Source organism: Phoenix dactylifera, chromosome 2 (genome assembly GCF_051530095.1).
Source record: "Phoenix dactylifera cultivar Ajwa chromosome 2, Ajwa_hap1_PhDact_Kaust_v1.1, whole genome shotgun sequence".
NCBI classification, from domain to species: domain Eukaryota; kingdom Viridiplantae; phylum Streptophyta; class Magnoliopsida; order Arecales; family Arecaceae; genus Phoenix; species Phoenix dactylifera.
Genome location: NC_143191.1, coordinates 44,880,793 through 44,904,634, shown reverse-complemented (window position 1 = coordinate 44,904,634; position 23,842 = coordinate 44,880,793). Strand labels below are relative to the sequence as shown.

Here is a 23,842-nt window from a genome sequence, read left to right as displayed (position 1 = left end):
GCTTTGAAAAAAATTTCCTAACTAAAATCCCAAAATGGAGGAAAATGGTTCAACTGGCACCTTGCATTTTAGAAAATTCAGTGTGCCATTTGAACAATTTTGGTCCATTTATGGATTTGAGTTAGGGAATTACTTGTGTGATGAGAGTTTCACATGAGAATGCTTGGCTCATTTTAAGAGGCATATTGCTGTATACAGTTGCTTTTGAAGAAGTGAAAAAAACCAAATGGCAGCCTCTCCAATACATATTCAAATGCTAGAGGCTTCATTTAGTATTCAAACCTCAAAAATCTTGATGCCAACAATTCATAATGAGCATCACTGAGTGCTCAGAAAAAATTAATCAAGTTTACATATATGTGAGGAAGGAATGCTCCAAGAACTCGTAAAATAAGTCCAACTTAATCCGAAAGGTTAGGTATTGGAGAGCAGATAGCAATGGAAGTATGACAGGTTGATTCTGCAACTTATGTTGCATTTGGTTCTAGGCACAATGGATTTCTAAGATAAAGAATTATAAACTTTATATCTACATTTACAAAGAGAATGACCTCGTGTATATTGAGTTTATGCATTTCACTTGCAACTGCTTGCATATTTGTACCATACACTCAAGGATTGATAAGCTGTTTGTTACTTTATCTGAAACCTACTTTTCCAACTTAAAGAAATTGGTAATCAGGGGAAATCAGTATCAAAATCAAAATAATGCAGCATGGCAAACCATGGCACAGCTTGGCACACCATGGGAAAGCATGGCACACAGTGAAGTGATGGCAAGAAGTCACAAACTTCAACAAATTCTAATGTCATGAAACTGTTTGACCAAAATGTGACACATGCAAATGTTCTTCTTCTTTGAAACCTTGCTGGTGCAAAATTTAGCATTTAACACATAAAATTAAACCTGCACACAGTTAGTGTGCCCCCATGGAAGAACAGAGTAGCAGGTCTTCATCTCATTCAAAGAATCACACAAAGCCAAAATACCAGTAGCAGTAGAAAGAAGGCATCATCTATAGTCATCTGAAGAGGAAACACCTGATCCTCCAAGCTTCATAATACGATCCCACAGCTTGCCAAAACCGAGAAAGTAGTTGAGGAAAAATACACACAGTTATTAGACACAGCAGCAATTCATTACCCCCTTTCATTACGTAAGATCACAAGCGCACAGTCATGAGAATATGGCACGACATGGCACATATTAAATTTAGCAAATTACACAGACGCAACATCACACTACAAGAAAAGACATATTCAATGACTAAGATTCTCGTCGCCGAATAACCATATTTGGTCACCGAAATCTATTCGCGACTAGCATACCCTTCGTCGCCGAACCCTAGTCACTGAAAGGTTTTGGCGACCAATATTGCGTGGTCATCTAAGGTACAGCAACAACGACCAACATTTGGTTGCCGAAGAAAATTATCAGCGACCAAATCTGTTGTCGCTAATTTCAACGCCGACCAAATAGTTTGTCATGGAAGTTTTGTCTTCCGCTACCAAAAAAAATGGTCCATGAATATCTATCTTCCCCCACCAATAGTTTGGTCGCAGAATGTATTGGAATGCATTGGCAACAAACAATTTTTGGTGGCAAAAAGTATTAACCTGTATTTAATTTACAATTCAAATTATAAGCTTAATATTTATTTTTGGGCTCGTTCCAAATCTTGTACAACCAACACAGCCTATCCAATATCCATATTGCACAATACATTTGCTCATCCAAATAGAAGTATACACAATGTTGAAAAATCCATAATCATTCATTATAAATATCATCATCTATAAGTCTAAAGTCAAGCATACCTATTAACCTTAAATCAAAATGTTTTATCCATACCATATGTTAAGGTGATAATCATCACCAAACACATCAAAATGTAAATTAAAAATCCCAAAATATCTGATCTTGCTATTCATCCAAACAACCATCATGTAGACAAAAATATGAATAAACCAAAAATTGGATTCTGCTTGTAGACAACTCCACCATGATAATCTGAACAAAAGCTATCCATATACCAGAAACTAGATTTCACATGCTCATAACTCCACCATGTATCTGAGAAAGCAAAAAAGAATACACAATCAAGAACCACATATGAAAAATAATAAACTAAAATTCAAGTATAAGTTCACAATGACATTTCGCTTAATTTGGTCCAAATCTCTAAATAACCTACGTAATATAAATGAGAATACATACCAACGAGTATTTGTAGCACCAGTTGAATACATGGCCCTATCATGATGGATAGATGACTTGTGCGTTTGAGTCTTTTCCTTTAAGAACTCTGTCACCAAACTTGTAAGATGTGCAATTTGCTTCTGTTCTTCCTCTCGCTCTTTCTTTTCCTCCTCACGCTCTCTCCTCTCCTGCTCCAATTGCCTCCGCAGCTCCTCACGCTCCATCTCACGCTCCATCTTCATCTCCTCCATCTCAGCTTTAAGTTTCTGTAACTCCCCAACATGGTCTTGTGACACACAACTAGGTGTGGAAGAAGATGAAGAGGGCTTCGGCCCATCCCCAAATCCAAGTATGTATCTCTTCCTTTTTCCAAGTGCCTGCCTAGACATCTCCTCTGATGTTAATTGCACACCGAATTGGAAAGATTCTTCTCGCAAGCTCAACATCTTTGACTATCAATGCAAAGGTAACAACAGAATTAAATGTATATAATCTTGCAAAAGCAGAAACTGATTTAAATGATTATTGAGATTTTAGATACCTACATGTTTCACGGCGCAAATAGGATCAATCCACTCTTTGTTCTTCTTGGTATGAGTTTTCTTATAGAATTCTGAAAATTCAAGATTTTCAGAACCATTAAACTTCAGCTGCAAAGTGTAATTTAGATTAGCATATAGCCACTACATAATAAGAAAACTAGAATAACTGTCAGATCTACTTGCATAAAAGGATTCCAAAAATATACTTGCAGCAAACTAGAATAAAAAATCTACTTGCAGCAAATTGTCTATTTTACAATAGCCAAAACTATCCCATAGACTGTTTCACATGCAGTTCACTAAAAATATAGCCAGTACATACTCAAAAACATATTACCTGTATAGTCATTGTTGCAACAAATGACCGAGATCCTGAACAATGATTGTACTCAAGCTTTTTCCTATTCTTTTTGCCAGTTTTTGATCTCACCTTCAAAAAAATACAAATTAAAAATCTAAAGAAAACATTGTGATCAAATATTTTACTTATAAACTCTGAAGCACTAAATATGTAAGTTACCGTGTGTTCTTTGCTTTTCCACACATCGTCAATTAAGTGGCGCCAATCCTCTTGAGTCACATGTTCGTATGGATGACTATAAGGGTCCACATGTAAGACGTTCTTAAGATGCTTGTAATGCAAATTCATATTATGCCTTCAATTTCTGTGAATATTGTAGCATTTTCTGTAGACAGCTTGCTGAGCTACTAGATTGCCATGATAATCATCCGAGATTTTGAACTTGTCCTAAGAATATAAGTAAAATCATTATGTAGTATGATCAATGCAACTATTACAAGTACCTAAAAAAATATTGTGCAATAAATAATTATAAGGATAGATTGTATGATAGCAGATTGAGTAGCCTCGTCTACATGCCGCCATGTCGGTATGCCCTTAATTGGACACATTCTCCTAATATACACCCCCAACAGATTGGCTACCTTTGGGGCATTAATACCACATAAAGCATTCCACTCATCAAGTACTGGAACAGAAAGCTTTTCTCCGCCTTTCTGGGCAATGAGCTTATCAATTCCTTTCCTAACTGTCTTACCTCGCACGCGCTTTGATGATGAACCTGCTAAAATACTTAAATACTTTAGGCCATAAGACAAACCTACTAATGATAGACAAAGAGAACGCAAAAAAAAAACACAAAACCACTGAAATGCCATCATTTTACCAAGAGTATCTTAGCAATAACAAGATTCAGAAAGATGAGTTTTCTCACCCACGGTGTTGGCAATAATAGGTGGACTTGAAAGTGTGAGGCCCAATAGTCCCACATCGGAAAGACTCGTTTCAGAGCCTGGGCATATGAGGCGGGTGTCTCCAAATCCTGCAGACGCGTTTTGGGTGGAAAACAAAACCGACGTGGGCACTGGGTGCCTCACGTGCTCCGCGCAGAGGCGGGGGCGTGACAGAAAGCTCGTGGGTTTGCTGGGTAGAAAAGGTGGGGAGCAGAGTAGGTTGGGCAGCCATCACGGGCACAAATTCAGCATCTCCAGAAGAATTCAGTCCTTCATTATCAGATGGTAGATACTCTTCATCATCATCGCCATTGCTAATCTTGTTCGGTCCTTCATTACCATTCTGATTTGAACCAAACAATGCCTTGGACATGCCCGGTATGCCAAGAGCCTCTAATCTCATTGAGTTCATTTTAATCCTTTTTTGCCTTTGCCTTTCGTATCCTGTCAGCTTCTGGGACAAGCACCCAGGCTTCACAAATTTTTTACCTACTTTATGCATCTTTCACAATAAAAACCAGATAGATACATTACATTCAGCCATAAAGAAATATGGAGTAAAAAGTACATCACACTCTCCATAAAAAATAGAAGCATGTAAGATAAAAATGGATGATTTTCATTAACATATAAAACAGAAGCATGTAAGATAAAAATGTCCAACTTTGCTATAGATAGATTATTAGAGAAATATATCATGGCTCTAAATCTATGAGTGTATCACTGTCACTATCAATGTCTTCTTTTTCATCGCTAGGCTCCTCCATTACTTCATCGACACTCCCCCCGGCTTGATCTCACCCATGGCACTGCAAAATGACCTCCTCTTGAATAATTTCAGCATCAATATCATATCTGCGCAAATCCATTGTGGTTGGCTCTTCAATGGAAATTGGTTCAACGTCATTGGTTTTATCTTGTTGGAATGCAGGATTGAGAACAATGGTTTCTTCAACATCATTGGGTTCTAAATCACTCATCTGTGGCACATCCCATATACCTCGATGCTTGAATCTTTGAACAACTTTCCAATTGCCACGTCTCTCTGCAGTGTCATTAATATAGAATACTTGCTGCACTTGACTCGGTAGTACAAAAAAAACCACCGACTTCTTGTATCAATGCTACTGCAATGCGCATCAATGCAGAAAGTTTTTTTACTTCCAGTGTTGAACCATTCGCATTGGAACAAAACGACTCGTTGTCCGAACATATATGTTAATTTCCAAACTTTGCACAAGTAACCGTAGAAGTCAATCGGTTGCCCTTCGTGGTCCCCTTCAACAACTAACCCACTATTCTGGCTTTTACGGCGGTTGTCACGTTCGATGGTATGGAATCGGACACTGTTACAAAAGCACCCTGAATATATGTTGACTATCGGACGAGGACCATTGGCCAATGACCATAATTCATCAGTAGCTTCCGGTGATCGCTGGTTTCGAAGACCAAACTTTAGTCACCAAACGTTTTACCTCCACCCCGCCAACTTGGTTTTGATTTTCTGCGACCAAATATGCATTTAGTCGATGTAGGACAATCATTCAATAACTAACAAGGATGTTGGTCGCAAATAGCTTTATTTACAGCGACCACTATTCATTTAGTCGCCGAAAGTGGTTGCTGAAAGTGTATTTTCTTGTAGTATCTTAGCATCCAATTTAGAGCATGATAGCAAAGAGAGATAGGCAAATTACACAGTTGAAAAATCATTCAATTTAATCATCATATTTGTCTCAATGTTACATTACACAGAAATTGAAAATGTTATAAGACTATTTTACATATGAAGGCTCTAATCTCTATGCCTATTTTGACTTCTCATCGTACCATGACCAGAACCTATCAAATGTAATACAACGATTATTTAACAAAATTTTTTCCGCAACCAAGCTCCTGCATAAAGAGGGATCCTTGAACTCCTCCTGCAATGGTCTGCAAGTGCCACATCTCAATACCTCTGCAAACATGAGCAAATACACCCCGCAATCCACACTATCGGGCGTCTGTTGTGCACACTCTCGAATTTCTCGAACGGGACAATCAGGGGCCAAATAACCTGATAGGAATATGCATTTTATGTAATAACGATATACACTACAATTCTAAAATCAAAGAATGCTGGAAGGTAATAATTACAAACCTCTACCACATTTGCACTATGTTGCATATCCTCTAATTCCACTGCAGCTTGGTCCATAGCTTCACCAACTGCAGTATTCTCTTCCCTCACCTGATAATGTGTTGTATTTAATTCATATAAAAATACAAGTTCGACAAGAAGACTGAGTTAATAATTCGTCAAACTTTGCTTACCACAGTAGAACCGGTCGCATGCTCACTTCGTTGGTCATCTGACAGGAGACCCCTATCTTGGAGGACCTTCTCGACTCGGGACAACCTCTTATCTATCAGGACCAACGGGCGATCGTCCCCCCCTTCGTCATCCCCAATGGTTTCAGGGTCTTGTAAACTAAAGCCATGTGTTATTAAACACATCTCAACCAATCTCATGCGTTTCTCTATGCTTTCCATTGGATGTGGTTCACTATGGCTGGATGAAGGTAACTAAAACAAAAGAATTATCCAACTAAGTGTATGTATTTAACTAAATGCCAAATGAAATTATATGTGCGCCAAGTGTTTGTAAGCATGTGCTAGCAACAATTAATGATGTGCGTAGAGAAGATAGGTGTGTGCCAAATGGAGCTAAGTGTATGCCGGCAAGTGAAAAGTGTATGCCGAATGGAAGTAAATGTGTGCCAAATGGTTGTAAGTTTGTGCTACGGTAAAATAATAATGGTTAGAGACATAATAGATTGAGTGCCATATGGAAATAACAACTTCCCATCAATTGAAAGGTGCATGCCAGGTCAAGAAAGACGTGTGCCAAGTGGTTGTAAGTGTCTGCTGCCAAGAATTAATGACGTGTAGAGACATGAGAGGTGTGTGCCATATGTACATAAGTGTGTGCCGCCAATTGAAAGGTACGTGCCCAAGTCTAGAATGCTTGTAAGTTTTTTGTACACACATTGTAACTTTTTTGTACACCCTTTTGCAATGCATCATCTCTTCGCGTCTCTATCGGAGCAACCACTTGTGGCCTTCCTCGCGAGAGAATGTGCAACTCATCTTCTCTAGGCTCCAGCTTCTAGATCACCCGATGCAAGCAAAAACTTAAGTTTGGCATCAACTTAAATTATTTTCGATGTAAGAAATAAAAATTCAAACATGATATCGTTTTAACTTCTTCATGATTTCGGCAATCCGTCCACCTTGTGAGGGAATGGGGCATTGCTCCAACGCAGGAGGCGTGGATATATGAAGAGTGGTCGTTGGCTTCCAAAAAAGCTGTTCGCATGCTAAACAGCTCATGCCTGCAAAAAATCAATGTAAACATCAAATTAGAAGTAAATATATATCTTAACAATAAAATTTAAAACAAACATTAAGATGCTTACCACCGAAGCGACCATGCAGCCATCCATATATCTAGCTGATCCCTTGCTGGTGATATTCCTTGACCTGATCATACTGTTGGCCTGACTAGGTATCTGTTGGCGAAGAAAAGCAAAAACGGCAAGACCCCAACTATATGAACCTAAGCGGTCTAAATCATCAAGATATGAACATAATGCCTTAGAAACATAATAGTGTATAGTTGGAAAGAGGATAGTCACAAAGAGATATAGAACCCATAATTTTGTGAAATACTCTACATCTTGTTGTCTGCTCTTTCCAACAAGAAATTGTAATCGATTTGTAACTGCATTTCTATTGAATTTTTTGTGGTCCCTCTAAAAAAAACGGATGATGAGGTCAGACGTAACCCTCCCCTTCCTATGTAGTTCTACCTCATCGCCCGTCGTACTCAAACTAAGGATTAGTGCAAAATCACTCCCTACAAAAGGCACTATAACCTTACCAAACCAAAAACCCTCCTCGTCATCATCCCAGAAGGAGAGCAGAGTGTCCAAGACAGGCCTACTCTGTTTAATATATGGAAGACCTAGTGTATGCCCAAAAGGTGTGCTGGTGATCCTAACCTTCTGTTCATGAGACATAGGGTGACGATGAAATTGATAAAATGACTGAAGTAACACCTACCGTTGACCATATTTTTTGGGCCAACAACAGGTGTTTTGCGTCTAGTCTGAATAGGAGCCATCTAAAATGTATGCAACACAAATATATTCAAACAATAATTGTGAATAAAATCAACTCAAATATAGAAACATATAATTGAGTAAAACATAGACGGGATAATGAATGATCTTAAAAACTATAATATCGAACATAAATGGAACCAAATAATCAAGCTTTTTCAAGACAAGAATCTCCATTTTGCTATCACAGTTTCTCTATCTGTTAATTTCTCAAATCCAAAGCATTCGCACATTTTTTAAGAAAATGCCCTACAATACTATAGAACAGTTTGTTGTTAGGAAAAACAATTCAAGGAAGTATGATGCAGGGGTTTACAAACCGTCGAAGGATTAGAAATATGCCTCAGAGAAGGTTTGGGAAGCAATAACGAGTGAAGCGCCGGCTACCAACTATCAGGGCAAAGTCGCGAGCTCTAAGGATAGCTTCTGAAATGGGACTCGACAAAATGCCGTCGACTCAGAACTCTCAGTCGGAGATCTGCCAGAAAATAGAGTCGAGAGAGGAACAGATTAACAGGATAAGGGAGCAAGAGTGATTTGCCGGTGGGATAGAGTTTAAGGTCTTAGGGTTTGAAACGGGGACTAAAAATCAAGCGGAATCGGCGAGGAAGATGGCAAATTTCGTGGGAAGATAGGATTACAAAAAGGGGAAAAGATGAAGCCTTAACGATGAGAGCTATATCTGTGGGAAGATAGGAGGGAAATATGGAAAGAGATGAAGCCGAATCGGTGAGAGGAAGAGAGCTATTTTCGTCTCAAATTGAAAGGCAGAATCGGGATGGACCGGCTGTTACAAAAAGGGTCAACAGGGACTAAAACTTATAGTCCGGTCCAACACTGGACCGGCCATTATACCCTCCAAAAAAAAGCCTTGGATAATTATTCTTCCAATTAAAAAGGAAATTATAAAAAACAATTAATAATACCTTGCATAAAATCACAAAAATAATGCAAGCATCCAGCGACGGTCACTATAATTCAGAAGCAAACCTCGAGTGTCCTCCCGCCTTTTGCCTCCTTTCCTTGCCGCCGAACTCTACGACTGGATGGGTAGATGCTTTGGCGCAGCCCCTCCTACCTCTCCTCCGCCGCCACCTCCCTCTGCCTCCGCCGGCGATCCTTGTACCTCGACCTCATTTCCGGCGCCTCCACCCTCGGCCATCTCGACCAGATCCTCGCCCACGCCATCCTCTCCGGCCGCCATCCGGACCTCGTCACCACCACCAAGCTCCTCCACCGCCTTGCCGACCTCGGCTCCCCTCCCACCCACCTCCTCCGCCTCTTCTCCTCTGTCCCCCGCCCCGACCTCTTCCTCCTCAACGTCCTCCTCCGCTCCCTTCCCCCCTCCTCCGCCCTCCTCTTCCTCTCCTCCCTTCGCCGCGCCCACCCCCACCTCCGTCCGGACTCCTTCACCTACGCCTTCGCCGCCTCCGCCACCGCCTCCCTCCTCTCCCCCGCCCCCGGCCGCGCTCTCCACGCCCGCGTCATCATTGATGGTTTCGCCACCGATCCCTTCGTCGGCTCCGCCCTCACCGACTTCTACCTCAATTTCTCCCAGGTCTCGGCCGCAGAGAAGGTATTCGATGGAGTTCCCGACCCGGACACCGTGTTATGGAACACCCTCATATCTGGGTTGGTTCAGAACTGCGCTTTCTTGAGATCGTTAAGGGTTTTCAAGCAAATGGTGATGACTGGTGCGCGGTTTGACTCCACGACCCTGGCTGTGGTCCTCCCAGCTGCCGCGGAGCTCCAAGAGTTGATCGTGGGAATGACGGTGCATTGCTTAGGTATGAAATCGGGCTTGGCATTCCATTCCCATGTCGTGACTGGTTTTATCTCCATGTACTCCAAGTGTGGTGAGATCCCAGCTGCAAAGTTCTTGTTTGAACAGATTGATGAGCCGGATTTGATAGCTTGCAATGCGATGATATCTGGGTACTCGTCAAATGGGCTTGTTGGATCTTCTGTGGACGTGTTCAGGGAATTGCTAGCTTTTCGAGGGAGGCCTAATTCAAGCACCATGGTAGGGTTGATTCCAGTGTCCAGTCCCTTTGAGCATGAATCCCTTTCTCGATCTATTCATAGCTTTGCTATAAAATCTGGGCTTTATCTGAATTCGCCAGTGTCGACCGCATTTACTACTGTCTACTGTAGATTGAACGAGATGGAAGCTGCAAGGAAGGTTTTTGATGCAATGCCAGAGAAGAGCATGGCTTCTTGGAATGCAATGATATCGGGGTACGCCCAAAATGGATTGACGGAGATGGCGATCTCTCTGTTTCGTGAAATGCAAGATCTCAATGTCCGACCTAATCAAATCACGGTCACGAGCACCCTTTCAGCATGTGCTCAGCTTGGAGCTCTCACCTTGGGGAAATGGGTCCACCAGATAATCACCCAGGAGGATCTTGAGCTTAATGTTTATGTTTTGACGGCTCTTATTGACATGTATGCAAAGTGTGGGAGCATCATGGAAGCTCGAAGAATTTTCGATGGTATGGTGGAGAAGAATGTGGTATCTTGGAATGCAATGATATTGGGTTATGGCCTTCATGGTCAAGGCCTTGAAGCTTTGAAGCTTTTCAAGGAGATGCTAAATGCTCGTATTGCTCCCACTGGAGTTACATTCCTTTCGGTTTTATATGCATGTAGCCATGGGGGATTGGTTGAAGAGGGCCGTGCTGCCTTTTGGTCCATGACATGTGACCATGGAATTAAGCCTGGGCCAGAGCATTATGCTTGCATGGTGGACCTCCTTGGACGAGCTGGGCAACTAAAAGAGGCCCTTGAGTTTATAGAGACGGTTCCCGAGAGTGCTGGTCCTGGTGTTTGGGGTGCCTTGCTTGGTGCTTGCATGAAACACAAGGAAACTAGTCTTGCTCGATTAGCTTCGGAGAAGTTGTTTGAACTAGAACCTGAGAATACTAGTTACTATGTTCTGCTCTCTAACATATATTCTGCTAATCGTAATTACCCCGAAGCAGCTATGGTGAGACAACAAGATGCTAAGAGTAGAAAGCTGCCAAAAACACCTGGATGCACTCTGATTGAGATTAGAGATGAGGTGCATATTTTTACTTCTGGTGATCGATCTCACCCGCAGTCAGTGTTGATCTATTCGATGTTGGATAAACTGACTGGAAAGATGGTTGAGGCAGGGTATCGTGCAGAGACTGATGTTGCACTCTATGATGTGGAGGAGGAAGAGAAGGAGCATATGGTGAAGGTTCATAGTGAGAAGCTGGCTATTGTCTTTGGGCTTATTAGCACTGAGCCAGGGAGCGAGATTAGGATCATCAAGAACCTTAGGGTGTGTTTAGACTGTCATACTGCAACCAAATTCATATCAAGGATTACTCAGCGTTTGATTATTGTGAGGGATGCCACAAGGTTCCACCATTTTAAAGATGGGGCATGCTCCTGTGGGGATTTCTGGTGATGCATAAGTCATGTTGTTGTGCTCTGGTGGATCTGTTGCAATTTTAAATGATCCGAGTTGTGAGTTCAGGCTGCAGAGCAGATACGTTCTGCTCTGGAAATTTTGCATTTGAAAGTGTAACAGGCAATTCACATTGTTCAAACTAATAAAAGAAGGGTGTCTATCTATTTAATATATTGTTAAATTTTGAAAATGTAGTTGTGTTATACATATGCATATGGTGGCATTTTTACATGAGTTTTTACACAAAACTTATTTTGTCAATCCTACTTCAAGTCGGAGGTGATTTAAGATTCCTGAATCAGCAAAATCGGTTTATGGTCATACTGGAATAAGATAGATCAATATGACCTTGCGTGAACAGGAATAAGATGGATCGATTACAATGGTTTTGGGAGAATTCACAAATGCAGCAGATATGAAGCTATAAATGATGCAGACTACGCATAGACAAGGAGCACGTCTGTTGGACTTCATTTCAGAAATCCTTTGTTGGGAGCAGTAAGTCTGAACTTCAGGTATCTGAGATAGATCCTGATTCTTGTCAATCACTGAGCAGAAACGATATAGCTAAACCAACTACAACAGCATTCCCGAAGGATGGAGATGGCTTAATATTCACTGATAGAGATGCCTTCAACCAGTTATAGAAGTTGCAGTCTTCTCCTGGACACTGACAATCTAAAACAAGAGAAGAATTGGATAAATAGTGGCTTATATGCTGGCAAAACAAGAAGGCAACAGTTCTACATGGGGTTAATAAGACTTGTGCTTTCATTAATTGTCCTATAAATATCAAAGTCATGATCACCATATTCCTGTGAAATTGACAATTATGATCGATGATATGAATCATTTTGCATCATTCATGTGGGGAAGCTGTTGTTGTAAAATTATTGAGACAGATGGTTGTAATATTCATCTGCTCCACAAAGTAAGAACTTCATAATGTACCCCCACATAATAATGAATTTCACACGTGTAAGAATCTTCGATGAGCTGTATCTAAATGATCTCATGTAACTGAAGTATACATTTACATAATATTGTACAGAAACCGAGGTTTGAGCCATATGATTTGCTAAAACAGACTTCTATAACAGAAGACTAGTGAAGGAAGTTCAAGCCAGGGTCTGTCCAATAGGGAAGATGAATATTTTCTGAGAAACAGCTCTATTAATTCCATTGAGACTGAGTATTACAAAACTGGTTTAGAAAAGATAAAACACTGCATTCTACTAACTTGATGTTAGCATATACAGGGGCACTTATGTTTATCAAACGTGTTCCCCAATATCGTTTCTCATTCGATCATACTATTGGATACAGCAGTGCCTATATCTAAAGCATCTCAAATTATGAATATGAAGTTGTAAATAAACTACTGACAGTGATCTCCCTCTATACTAGAATTAGTAGATATTTGAGAGAAATTTCCTCATTTCAGAAAAACTTCCAGCTATGGAAGTGCTGCATACCGGATTGAGCTTCTCTGCTGTTTAATGTCATGTCTGAAACAATGTCTGAAACATCTGCATTACTAATTTACATAACCCATCACTATGCCATCCATGAGGTTTAAATTTTTCCTCATTATCTGATGAGAAACCCTCTTCGCAATGTTGATTGGCATAAATTTGCTCACATCTGTAGGGTCTAATAGGAAATATCTGCGTCTGCCGCACAGCCTACTCCACAAACCCATGCATCCACCGGCTTTTTTCCATATCTCCAAGATCGGCTGATACTAGAAGTAGATAAAGCATCATGTGATAGAAAAAATTCGAAGCTTCAAACCTATCCAAAATAAATGAGGTTAGTTTTGATAGATAATTTTTCTCTTCTCTGCCTCTTCACGAAGGACTGCTACAATGCTATCATCACACAAGCAGGTGTTGCCACATGACAGATCTCCTGACTATCAAAAGCCCGCCCTCTCTTGATGGAAATCATTGCATTCTATTGATTTGGAGTTTCCAGTTGCTCTGATTTGTGGGGCAACCCCGTAAGGGACACTTCGGTTCATCGCATCCTGTCTGAACATGGCTGGTAGTTCCAAATGTATTGGGAGCATTAAAACAAGATGTTTATGCATCCAGTAGTGAAAGCTGAATGCGACATTGTTAACATGAAAGCTGTTGTCTATAAGATAACTGGCGTCCATAAGAGAACCAGTCACCGTGCCAAAGGTTCCAGAGAACCTTTTAAATTTGGTGATGCATTCCCATGTGTGACTCCATTGTAAGGGATGGTGGATTGTATTCTGATCAGCCCTTTTTCCTTCATCAATTCCCTGGTCTTGGTATTTTCATCCCACCTCCCATTTAAAGCGTACAAGTTGGACATCAGAACATAGTAATCTGGAAATGTCAGGCTGCAACTACATCATCTTCTTCGCTGCCACTCCTCCAAACTCCAACCTTGCATGGAGTCTGCAACCACGAAGAAAAGCTCCCCACATGCTGACATCTCTTGCATCGGCATCCTCTCTATGAATTCCAAGGCCACCTCAGCCTTTCCAGCTCGAGATAGCATATCAACCATACATGTACAATGTTTCAAGGAGGGAACAATACTTCAATGCTGAGTCTGTGACAGTGCTACTGAAATACCTCCTCCTTGCATATCAACAAGTGCATTCATTACTCCGGCATAGCTCTTCTAGACCTAGCCTAATCCCAAGCATCTGAAGAGACGTGCCCAGATTCGAGTCTTTCAACCGTGCAGAAGCAGAAAGAAGCACTTGCTACCGTAGCTGAATTAGGAACTATATATGCCTGTCCATTTCCCATCAGAAAAGAACTTTATAGACTCAATGGGATACCCCCTCGTCTGTCTACCCAAAGAACATAGCAATCCATGAGACAGTATCCACATTGCAAAGTTCATCGAAGATGAAACGTTTAAGGATCCGTGCGGACGTATGTTTAGTCCCATATTAGTTATGCACTGGATAGATCTTAGAACTAGTCGATCTGATGAGAAAAGTTCGAATGGTGGTTCATATAGATTGAATTGCATCATACTTATATAGGGTCAAGGAACCTAAATAACATTTTTCTTCTAGTCCTTCTCGGTGAGGCCTTAAATTGTGACAAATAGTATCAGAGGAGTCCTAGCTTATGGCCTATATGGACTAGGGGATACTACAGTACAGATTTATGGAGGCTGACCATGGGCTGATCATGGTGCTTGTGATTGATTAAATTTGAATGGATTTGAACCATGTGGAGCAAGTCCTAGTCTAACTTGACCAAGAGTTTAACACGAAATTGAATTGCATTTAGAATATTTGAAGCAAGAGTCTGAAACACTTGCAGACTGGATGGCATTATCTGCTTTGTAGACAACTGTTGTAGATATCCTTACTGATATGTTAAATATTTCTTTTTTCTGATGCCTATGGTTGTATTTATCCTATAATGGTTTAATAAATTCTGTTTACCAAACAAAAAAAAGCGGACCTAGATATGATGTTGTCATTTGTTAGGGTTCTTCCTTGGATGGTGTCTACTTCAAGCCTCACTGATATTTGTCGGGTCAGGTTCGTTAAGGTCCCCTTGAGTCCGGTCCAAGCTCAGGAGATCCTTGGACGGCTGCATGGGTCTGAGTCCAGGTTAGTGTGATCCATACCTGATCCTTGTATCTGAACCATGCATGTTATCTTGCATAATGCATTGGGCAATGAAATGCACAAAGCGGTTGCCAGTTAATTCTGCTGAAGAGGTCTATATGAGGAACATTGTACCAGAAGTAATTGGCATTCACTTCTAATGATGATTTCAGAGATGGAAGACTATTAAATACATTAAGATGGAGAAATATTAGTCATCTTATAAGCAAAGATACGGAGGTGAATATGACTTGCCAACCATGCCAGGATGGACAACATAAATTGACAGACAAACCTCTAGCTAGTAAGATTGATGGGGAGTTCGAGGAAGATTTTTTTTTTTTGTTCCCTCTCTATCTCTTTCTGTCAAAGTAATCAACAATGTACACTTTAAGATACCAAACACGCGTCAACTACATCAAGCAGTTCTAGCAAAATTCTTCGAGCAACCTCAATATGCCTTTTTTTTTAATGCAATTAAGCAATCTCAATACGAAAAGAAAATCCAGTTCATGTATAATACAAAATTTCACATTGGTGTCACTCGTTTGATGAAGAAGAAAGCACAAGCAGTTCCAGGTAGGCAGAGAAGATGGATCAACAATTGATTCCACATTGCCTGACATCCGGACCTTTGGCTTTGATCACAAACGGATCGATCCTAACCCACAGCAATGAGAAAATGGAAGCCAAGAGCACGGACCAGATGACGACAATGGTAGGGGTCCTGTTTTGCCTGCCCATGAGACCCTTGAGGAATGGATAGAGATGGACAATAACCCAGAAGGCGAAGAACAGCTTCCCAAAGAGAGGTCCCCATGACTGGTACCCATTGTTTATGGCATCCGATATCCCTGCGACAACCCCGACAAGATTTATGATCAATAAAGTTGTAGGGGGAATCAAAAGAGTAGTCCACTTGAAGGCGTAGAGATCCCTGTATTCATCCTCATCATCTGTAGCCTTGGAGGTGACTGTGAAGTTGGTGTCTATCCCAGCCAGAACCTTAAGCAGGCCCTGAATGACAGCGAAAAGGTGGGCTGAGACGCCACCAATGACCCAGAATTGCTCGTTTCTCCACCATTCTTCGATGCTCACTCCGCTCCACCTTAGCTCAAGGATGCCCGTCGCAAAGATGGAGATGAAGAGTGAAATAAAGAAGAGGCTGGCAAATGTACTAATCTGGATAATTAGCAGAGATAGCATCATCAGTTACCATGAACATTCGGAAGTTGGAATTCAAGAGAGATCAGATTGGAGAGAACAAATAAGAAGATGCGAACCGTCGGCATGATGAACTTTCCGGTAAGTAGACAGACGGCAGGAAGAGTACAGTAGGCAAGGAGGGGGAGAGAGGTGAAGGGATAGATGGTGGTGTTGATGTAGGCAAAACGCTCAAGCCACTTGAGGTGCCCATTCTTGTAACCATACCAGACTGGGCTGTGGCGACTGAAGAAGATCTCGACCGAGCCAAGCGCCCACCGGAGCACCTGGTTCAGCCGGTCGGAGAGGTTAATTGGGGCTGACCCTTTGAATGCTGGCCTTTTTGGCATGCAGTAGATGGAGCGCCAGCCCCGGCAGTGCATCTTGAACCCGGTGAGAATGTCCTCTGTGATCGACCCGTAGATCCAACCCAGCTGCACAATATAAACAAGAAGTCACCAGGGATTCAGATTGCAGCAAATGAGCATGCAAGCTATAGCCTAATTCAAATGCCTAATTAGTTAAATTTATCTCCTGGAAAGTTGTTCTAGACTTTTGCTGCTTCTGTTCATGGATTACCATGAGGGGTGAGCCATGGCACTATAGTAAGTTAGCTTCATTTTGACCTAAGGTCGCACATTGAAAACATGGAAACGGTCTCTCAGCATGCGGGGTAAGGCTGCATACATTTGACCCTCCCTAGACGCCGCAATCGCGGGAGACTTGTACATTGGGTTACACTTTTGTTCGTAGATTACCATCAAGCAGGTGATTTATTTGTTACCTCTGATCCCCATTCACTTTTGTCTTCATAGCCACAGCTGATGACATGAATGGCTTCCTTGAGCAGAGCTGCAGGGCTTGATGAGGGAGGAACTCCACCTTCCTCCATTAGAGTTGATGTCACAAATGCAGCTGACTGCCCAAATCTCTTCTCGAAGTTCATCTGCGACATTAACAGCTCCTTGTCGCCGTCACCGAGCCCTAATTGTTATTCAGTAATGAAATGCTTGTATTTTAGTTTGAGTGGAGCACTTCAGAATAAAAAGTAAACCACATTACTTGAGCACAAATTAATTACTCTAACATGAGAAGCAGCACTGAAGGCTTAGATTGGCCTACCTCCATCTGCTGCTTGCTCATTTGAACCACCTTGGGAGTACTTGAGCTTCTTGCGGCGTCCAAAGCATGGACAGCAGTCGCAGATCACCATTTTTGGACGCTTGGGGCCCTTAGGAGGATTGTAACCATAGAGGGCTTGTCGCCTAAAGACACACCCGGTACCCACATACACTGGACCTTGGCTTCCATCTAGGCCCTTCATGTTTATCTGCAAAAAGACAATAATCATCAGATTTCAGTGTATTTCCTCTTATCTTTGAAAAACAATAATGGAAATTGATGCTTATGCTCAGTTATCTTGATTCGATGATCAGTTGTAAGGAAATGAAGATTGCAGCTTAGACTTCTTACATCAAAGAAGACGGTATTCCTATTGGCATATCGATCATGCTTATCAATGCCATCGAACCTCTGGGGAAACTGGACATAGCACACTTTTCTTCCAATCTGTGGATCCATCAAGAAACACATTGCCTCTCGAATGGCCTTGCTGTTGTTCACATAGTGATCACAGTCCAAATTGAGCATGAAGGGTGCGTTTGTGAGCACAGCAGAGACACGGACCTACAAAGCACCCCAGTTATTAGCAGAGTTGGAAGATCTCAACTATAGAGTCCAAAATCGAACTCAAATTGCTTTCAAAATTTCATAATTATATAGATCATGTGTTAATGTATCTGAAAAGAAAAGCAAAGAGAAGTTCAGATGATTTTTCATTTCTTTTAGGTTTCTAGATTCGTTTGATATGTGTTGAACTTAGAAAACCATTTGATGAATGAACTCGACTGAATGATCACATCATAAAATAGAGACTCAGAATCTTATCATACCAGAGCATTCATGGCACCAGCCTTCTTGTGATGCTGAAATCCAGGCCGCTTCTCACGAGAGACATAAACAAGGCGAGGAAGCTCATTACCCTCAATGTCGTGACCACCACTGTGGCCCAAAAAGACCTGGATCATGCCTGGATGATCGCGGGTGTTGTTACCAGGCCATGGGGTGCCATCTTGCATAATCCACCCTTCAGGAGGAACTTTCAGAGCTTTTGCAACCAAAGCATTTACACGCACTTTAAATTCCTCGTATTCTCTCTGCTCGAGAAAGAGCAAAAAATACAATATTGAAATGTTATATCATGTGTAGGTGATAAATGTTTCAAGCTAAATGCAGGAGACAAAATGAAAAAAGATTTAAATGAAAGCTATTTTATCTTCAAAATGAAAAAAAAAAAATCAGAGTTATTGACCTAGCTCAAAATAAACATAATATGCTTAGTATCATCTATTTATCCTGAATCTATCACTCTACAAATTCAAGAAAATGACTGTAATGACTTGAAAGTAAGCAGTACCATAAAAAACATGGTCTCCTTAAATTAAGGGACTACTGATCATAATCCTAAATATGCATGATATAGTATGCAATCCTGAAATTTGCAGCATATGGATTTAATCAACCTTCATTGCACGCCGTTCCTTAACAAAAGTTGGCTGGACTTTATCCTTGAGGTAATCAACCTTCTGAGAGAAGTACATTTCGGGAGCCCGAGGCTCGATGTTGAATTTCTTGCAGAAAGGTACCCATTTCCTAGCAAACTCAGCAGTCTCTGAGAGGGATTCAAATGTGAGCATCGATGCACCATCATCTGAGACATAGCATGACACCTTGTCCACTGGGTAATCCACAGCCAAGATTGATAGCACCGTGTTGGCAGTGACAAGAGGAGGCTCCTTCAGTGGGTCCACTGTACTAACAAAGATGTCCACAGGAGAAAGCAATGAAGGTGCACCTTCCTTCTCATATCTGCAGCAAATCCAGATCTGTCAAGTTTCAAATAACAATGTGTTCAAGTAAGAGTGGGAAATAATGTGGTCACCTGAGAGAGAGGCGATCGAGATAAGTTTCGCGATCAATTGGGAACCATTTAGGAAACTGATCAAGAATCCATGAGAAGGCAAACCATATCTCACATATAACTGATGTGAGCCACAGTGCAATTGCATCATGGACTGGGTTGAGAAGTCGGTAGCGCAGGAAGAAGCCTACTACCACAAGACGGATCACGATCACCATGCGATATGGGTTGATCTTGCTTGAAGCTATCGATACTTTTCGTGATAGTGGTTGCCTTGCTTCATCCATCCTGCATTATAGATTTTATCACACTGCTGCTTCGTTCCTTCTTTTTTTAATTTGAGAAACATACAATGGAACAATTTTTTGGAGATTTACATGGACATGTCAGGGTCGTCATCTGGGTCACCTCCAAGAAGGCCTTGCTTTGATTTGTATTCATCCACTCTATCTTTCCACCCTCCATCTGTCTTCTCATCCCATCTTGCACTCCCTGCTCAACCCCATAAAGGTTAAGTTATCCTCTTTTTGCAGCAGTTGATTATGGTACAAGAAATACAACACCCACCAGGCTCAGACACTGGATAAGGATGAACACGCTTGTGGAGAGATGATGAGACTTCTCCAGAGTTATGACTATTAGATATTGGGAACTCGCCACTTACCTGAAACAATATGCAGCGGAAGTGCATTAGAACACTCAATCATATGTATTCACAGAAAAAAATGAAATGAAAGAAAATAAGGAGGAAGAAGTTTAGGTTACTGGTCGAGAGTGAGCTCTGGTTATGATGGGTGGGAACTGAGGAGGATTGCTTTGATCATCCTCGGGGCCCCTGCCATAGCTCATCTTCCCATAAAGCATTGCCTCTGTGATGTGTTTGTTCTGCTGTAGCTGTTGTTGCCTTTTGTTCTGTTCATCATCAATGTTGAATTCATGTTCTATATCATCGACATCTTCTTCATCGTCATCTCCCTCCACTCTTGGGCTCCCTACACATTTTAAAATCTTATTGTCACCCTCCTTTATTGAATAGAAGGGATGAACCGAGTGCAATTCTGATGCATCTCCCTTGGTAAGAATGGCCATACTGATTTGTGAAACTTAATTTTTTTTTAAATTTTTCGAGAATCAATATTTATTAGCTCATTATCTGCCTACGAATATAACATTGCTTGCCTTCCATCTTCTTTTAATTTTCAGAATTGCCCATACAAATCTTTTCCAGGTGCTACAGCAAGATGTTGTATGAAACAAAATGTAATCATCAGAATATCTAAATTGCTCAGTTTAGTTATACTATCTATTAATGCAGAATAAAAGTTTAATTGAATTCAAAATTAGGTATATAATTATATTTATTTATTTGTTTGTCAAAACTATATATATCCTTATAAACAGTTTCCAAACACTAAATTGAATTTTAGTACATTTTGTAATCAAGTTTTCTAAAAGCAGTTCTGTTAGAAACATGACATGTTCATCCACAAAAGATGAAAAACCACTCAAAGTTTCAGAAAGCTCACTCGTTAAGAACACATCGTTGTGACTTACTTCTAACCTAATCTAGTGAGATTCGTCTTCTAATCACCTTCTTGATTCTATTTTTCAGGAAACCATGATTCCATGGCTGATGCCATTATAATAAAATCAAGAGATTAATTCCTTCTTTCATGATTATGTTCTATTGGGATCGCGCTATGAAATGCGAATAATCTGTCAAAACTATGAGCTACTGTACTATCGAGTTAAATGCCAAGCGATGAGAAGAAGCAACAGACCCTTGAGGCGTTTGTAGCGGGTCTTGCACTGGGGGCAGAGCTGGGTTCCCTCCCTCCTCTCATACTCATAGCATGGCCGGCACACGGGGAAGCCACACTCGTTGCAAGCCACAAAGAGGTCTCCATCCACCGTAAGCCCAATCTCATCGCCGCATATCTCACACACCTGACCGTTCAACGCCCTCAGCGGCTTCGGCTACAAATCGAGAACCAAGCAGACCATTAAAACCACCAAAAACGACATTCCGAGAAGAACAGCTAATCTGATCATGTTTATATCTGCTCATTGGAATTGTATTTATGATCCAAAAAACAATCATAATACCTCCTCATGGCCGCGGATGAGCACAAGCTCGTTCCGGTTGTGAGACCCGGCGACCAATCCCGCACTTGCTTCCATTGAGTCTCGCGCGGGGTTCAGGGATTGGATGACGAGCACATACGGATTGGGAGCAGGAGGTTTTGGATCGGTCCTTGAGAGTCTTGGTCTTTTAAGGTGGGGTGGCGAGGAGGCTTCAGTTTAGGTCTCATTCCCTCACCTAATGCGTTGGTTGCCGAAGGTTGGTTGGTTGCAGAGTCTCCATTGCCGCTAAGTGAAGCTATGGGGCATGTCCCTTCCCGCTCAACCAACCCTTCTCCAATCCGCATCTCCCCCCGCGCGCTCTTTTCGGTAATTTATGCCCCATTGGAAGAAACTGACGCAGGCTTGGCCTTTTTGTGACCATGTTTAGGAGTGGGGTCAGGTCAGATCAAATACGGTTTGGATTGAATGTAAATTAGGTTAAAATATCTATCAATCCAAATCCAATATGATTCTATTAAATAGGTAATCGATTGGATCTACAATAAATTAAATCAAGTTAAATGAGTTAGACGAGTTGGGCAGCCATATTATTACTTTTGATATTTTGTAGCATCCATCATTGGGTCTTTTTTTTCTTTTTTTTTTATTAAGGTGAAAGGTTGTTTTTTAGACTTTGGGCCATGTTTTAGCAATAACTCTAGAGCGAAGATCAGTAACCTTTTAAGGAAACAGATTCGTTAAAATAGGTCAAATATTTTATCCTATTTAGGCTCGTAGAAGAGCTTCATAGATAAGTTACCTAGGGTTGTATGGCTTTGTTAATGGCTTTATTTTTTAATAAGAGAATGTCTCAAAAGTAGATTATGGGTCATAATAATACAGGAAGAATATCAAACAAGTCTTTTATATTAGATATTTTTCATTAATTTTTTATTATCTACTATTCTTTTATGCAATTGGCAGTGCAAAAATATTTATTTTTAAAATAATGTGATAGATATGTCAAAAATAAATTTAGTGTTGCTCCATCCTAAGGGGTGATTGGTTAATGCTGTCCAAAGATGAAAAATAAAACAATTCGGTGCATTAGGTTCTCGTCATTATCAACCTTACCACCGTGGCAAGATTGTCTAAAGATATATATATATATATATATATATATATATATATATATATATATATATATATATATATATATATATATATATATATATATATATATATATATATATATATATATATATATATAGCAATATAACAATTGCCAGAGTAGTTTATTTATGTCATTTAGAAATCATCAAAGCAGCAATATTTAGCCCTATTTTTTTTTTAAGACCATTTTGGAGTATTATATTCTAGTTCTTACATGCTTACATGATAAGTACATCACAAGAGAGTAATATAGCTGTGCTGGAATACCAGCGGCCAATTCTAGCTAAAAGACTCTCCTGCCATCACGAGGCATTCAAGATCGAGTAGCTTCCTTCCATCAAAAGAAGTATCAGATAGTAGATAAATAATTTTAAACGGAAAAAAAATGATATGGGATAGCACTCATGATGATTGTTATATGATTTTACTATCGTGTTCATAGACTCAAAATGCAAAAACTCATAAATTGATTTTTCCCCCCCAGAAAGTAGTACTGATACACTAAATAATTATAACACGGTTGCTCAAAACTATGGTGGGTCTTAAGACAATCAGTTAAAAATAGGAGAAGATTATCCTCGGATTTGACGAGAGCCCGGCGATAGAGACAAACGGCAAGATCAGCCCATTGAAAAGGAGCCGGAAAGCTAAAATCCATGAGGAAAATGAGATAGCGCACCGGCTAATTAGCCCAGCAATTGCGACCACCAGCCATCAGGTGCGCTTTTTAGAGAGAGAGAGGGAGAGAGGCAGCCATCAGGTGGGTCCCGTGCTGCTTGTTAGAGAGAGAGGGAGAGAGGGGGTTGGGGTTGGGGTTGGGAGAACTTGCGCCTGAAGACATGGAAAAGGGTGTGGTTGCTTGGATACTTCTCCATCAACATGTGAAGCATATACTAACAACATCCTACTGTTGAAAATCTTGTTGAAAGGAGGCTGGACTCAATCCTTGTCCTCTCTGGATAATCACATAGTGACCCAACACCTACTTTGCTTTTTTGTTTCCACATCCATTTGATTAATGACAAGGAGTTGCCAAATTAGAGCATCACTGGTGGATCGAGGTTATATCTTTCACAAGAATGCACAATTAGATCACCCATTGAACATATCTCTAAGTGCTCTCAACTTTATCATCCACCTACCTGCACAGCTCTCAAACCTACCAGCGGATCGCCCGTCACACAGATCTCAATGCAATCCAACTCCAT

General features: G+C 40.8%; 2 protein-coding genes across 2 annotated transcripts; one reads left to right on the top strand and one right to left on the bottom strand.

Annotated features, from left to right (window-relative positions):
• The first annotated feature begins 9,128 nt into the window (after window positions 1–9,128).
• MEF29 (Pentatricopeptide repeat (PPR) superfamily protein) lies at window positions 9,129–12,466 on the top strand. The gene has a single exon (XM_026804787.4). It carries the CDS (start codon window positions 9,217–9,219, stop codon window positions 11,599–11,601), a length of 2,385 nt encoding a protein of 794 aa, XP_026660588.4. The 5' UTR covers window positions 9,129–9,216; the 3' UTR covers window positions 11,602–12,466.
• A 3,188-nt stretch (window positions 12,467–15,654) lies between these two features.
• On the bottom strand, window positions 15,655–21,865 carry LOC103707441 (cellulose synthase A catalytic subunit 9 [UDP-forming]). The gene is made up of 13 exons (XM_008791932.6): window positions 21,504–21,865; window positions 21,179–21,374; window positions 20,163–20,389; window positions 19,965–20,061; window positions 19,775–19,889; window positions 19,419–19,685; window positions 19,000–19,345; window positions 18,370–18,633; window positions 17,891–18,103; window positions 17,540–17,747; window positions 17,202–17,401; window positions 16,498–16,851; window positions 15,655–16,396 (listed from the first exon to the last, which is right to left on the bottom strand). Exons 1-13 carry the CDS (start codon window positions 21,576–21,578, stop codon window positions 15,812–15,814), a joined length of 3,147 nt encoding a protein of 1,048 aa, XP_008790154.4. The 5' UTR covers window positions 21,579–21,865; the 3' UTR covers window positions 15,655–15,811.
• Window positions 21,866–23,842: the final 1,977 nt, after the last annotated feature.

Coding starts and splice junctions, on each gene's coding strand:
- MEF29 (XM_026804787.4), top strand. CDS start 9,217: ATGCTTTGGCGCAGCCCCTCCTACCTCTCCTCCGCCGCCACCTCCCTC.
- LOC103707441 (XM_008791932.6), bottom strand. CDS start 21,578: ATGGAAGCAAGTGCGGGATTGGTCGCCGGGTCTCACAACCGGAACGAG. Junction 19,346..19,418: donor CTCGATCGCCTCTCTCTCAG/GTGACCACATTA, acceptor GATTTGCTGCAG/ATATGAGAAGGAAGGTGCAC. Junction 16,397..16,497: donor GAAAGTTCATCATGCCGACG/GTTCGCATCTTC, acceptor CTAATTATCCAG/ATTAGTACATTTGCCAGCCT.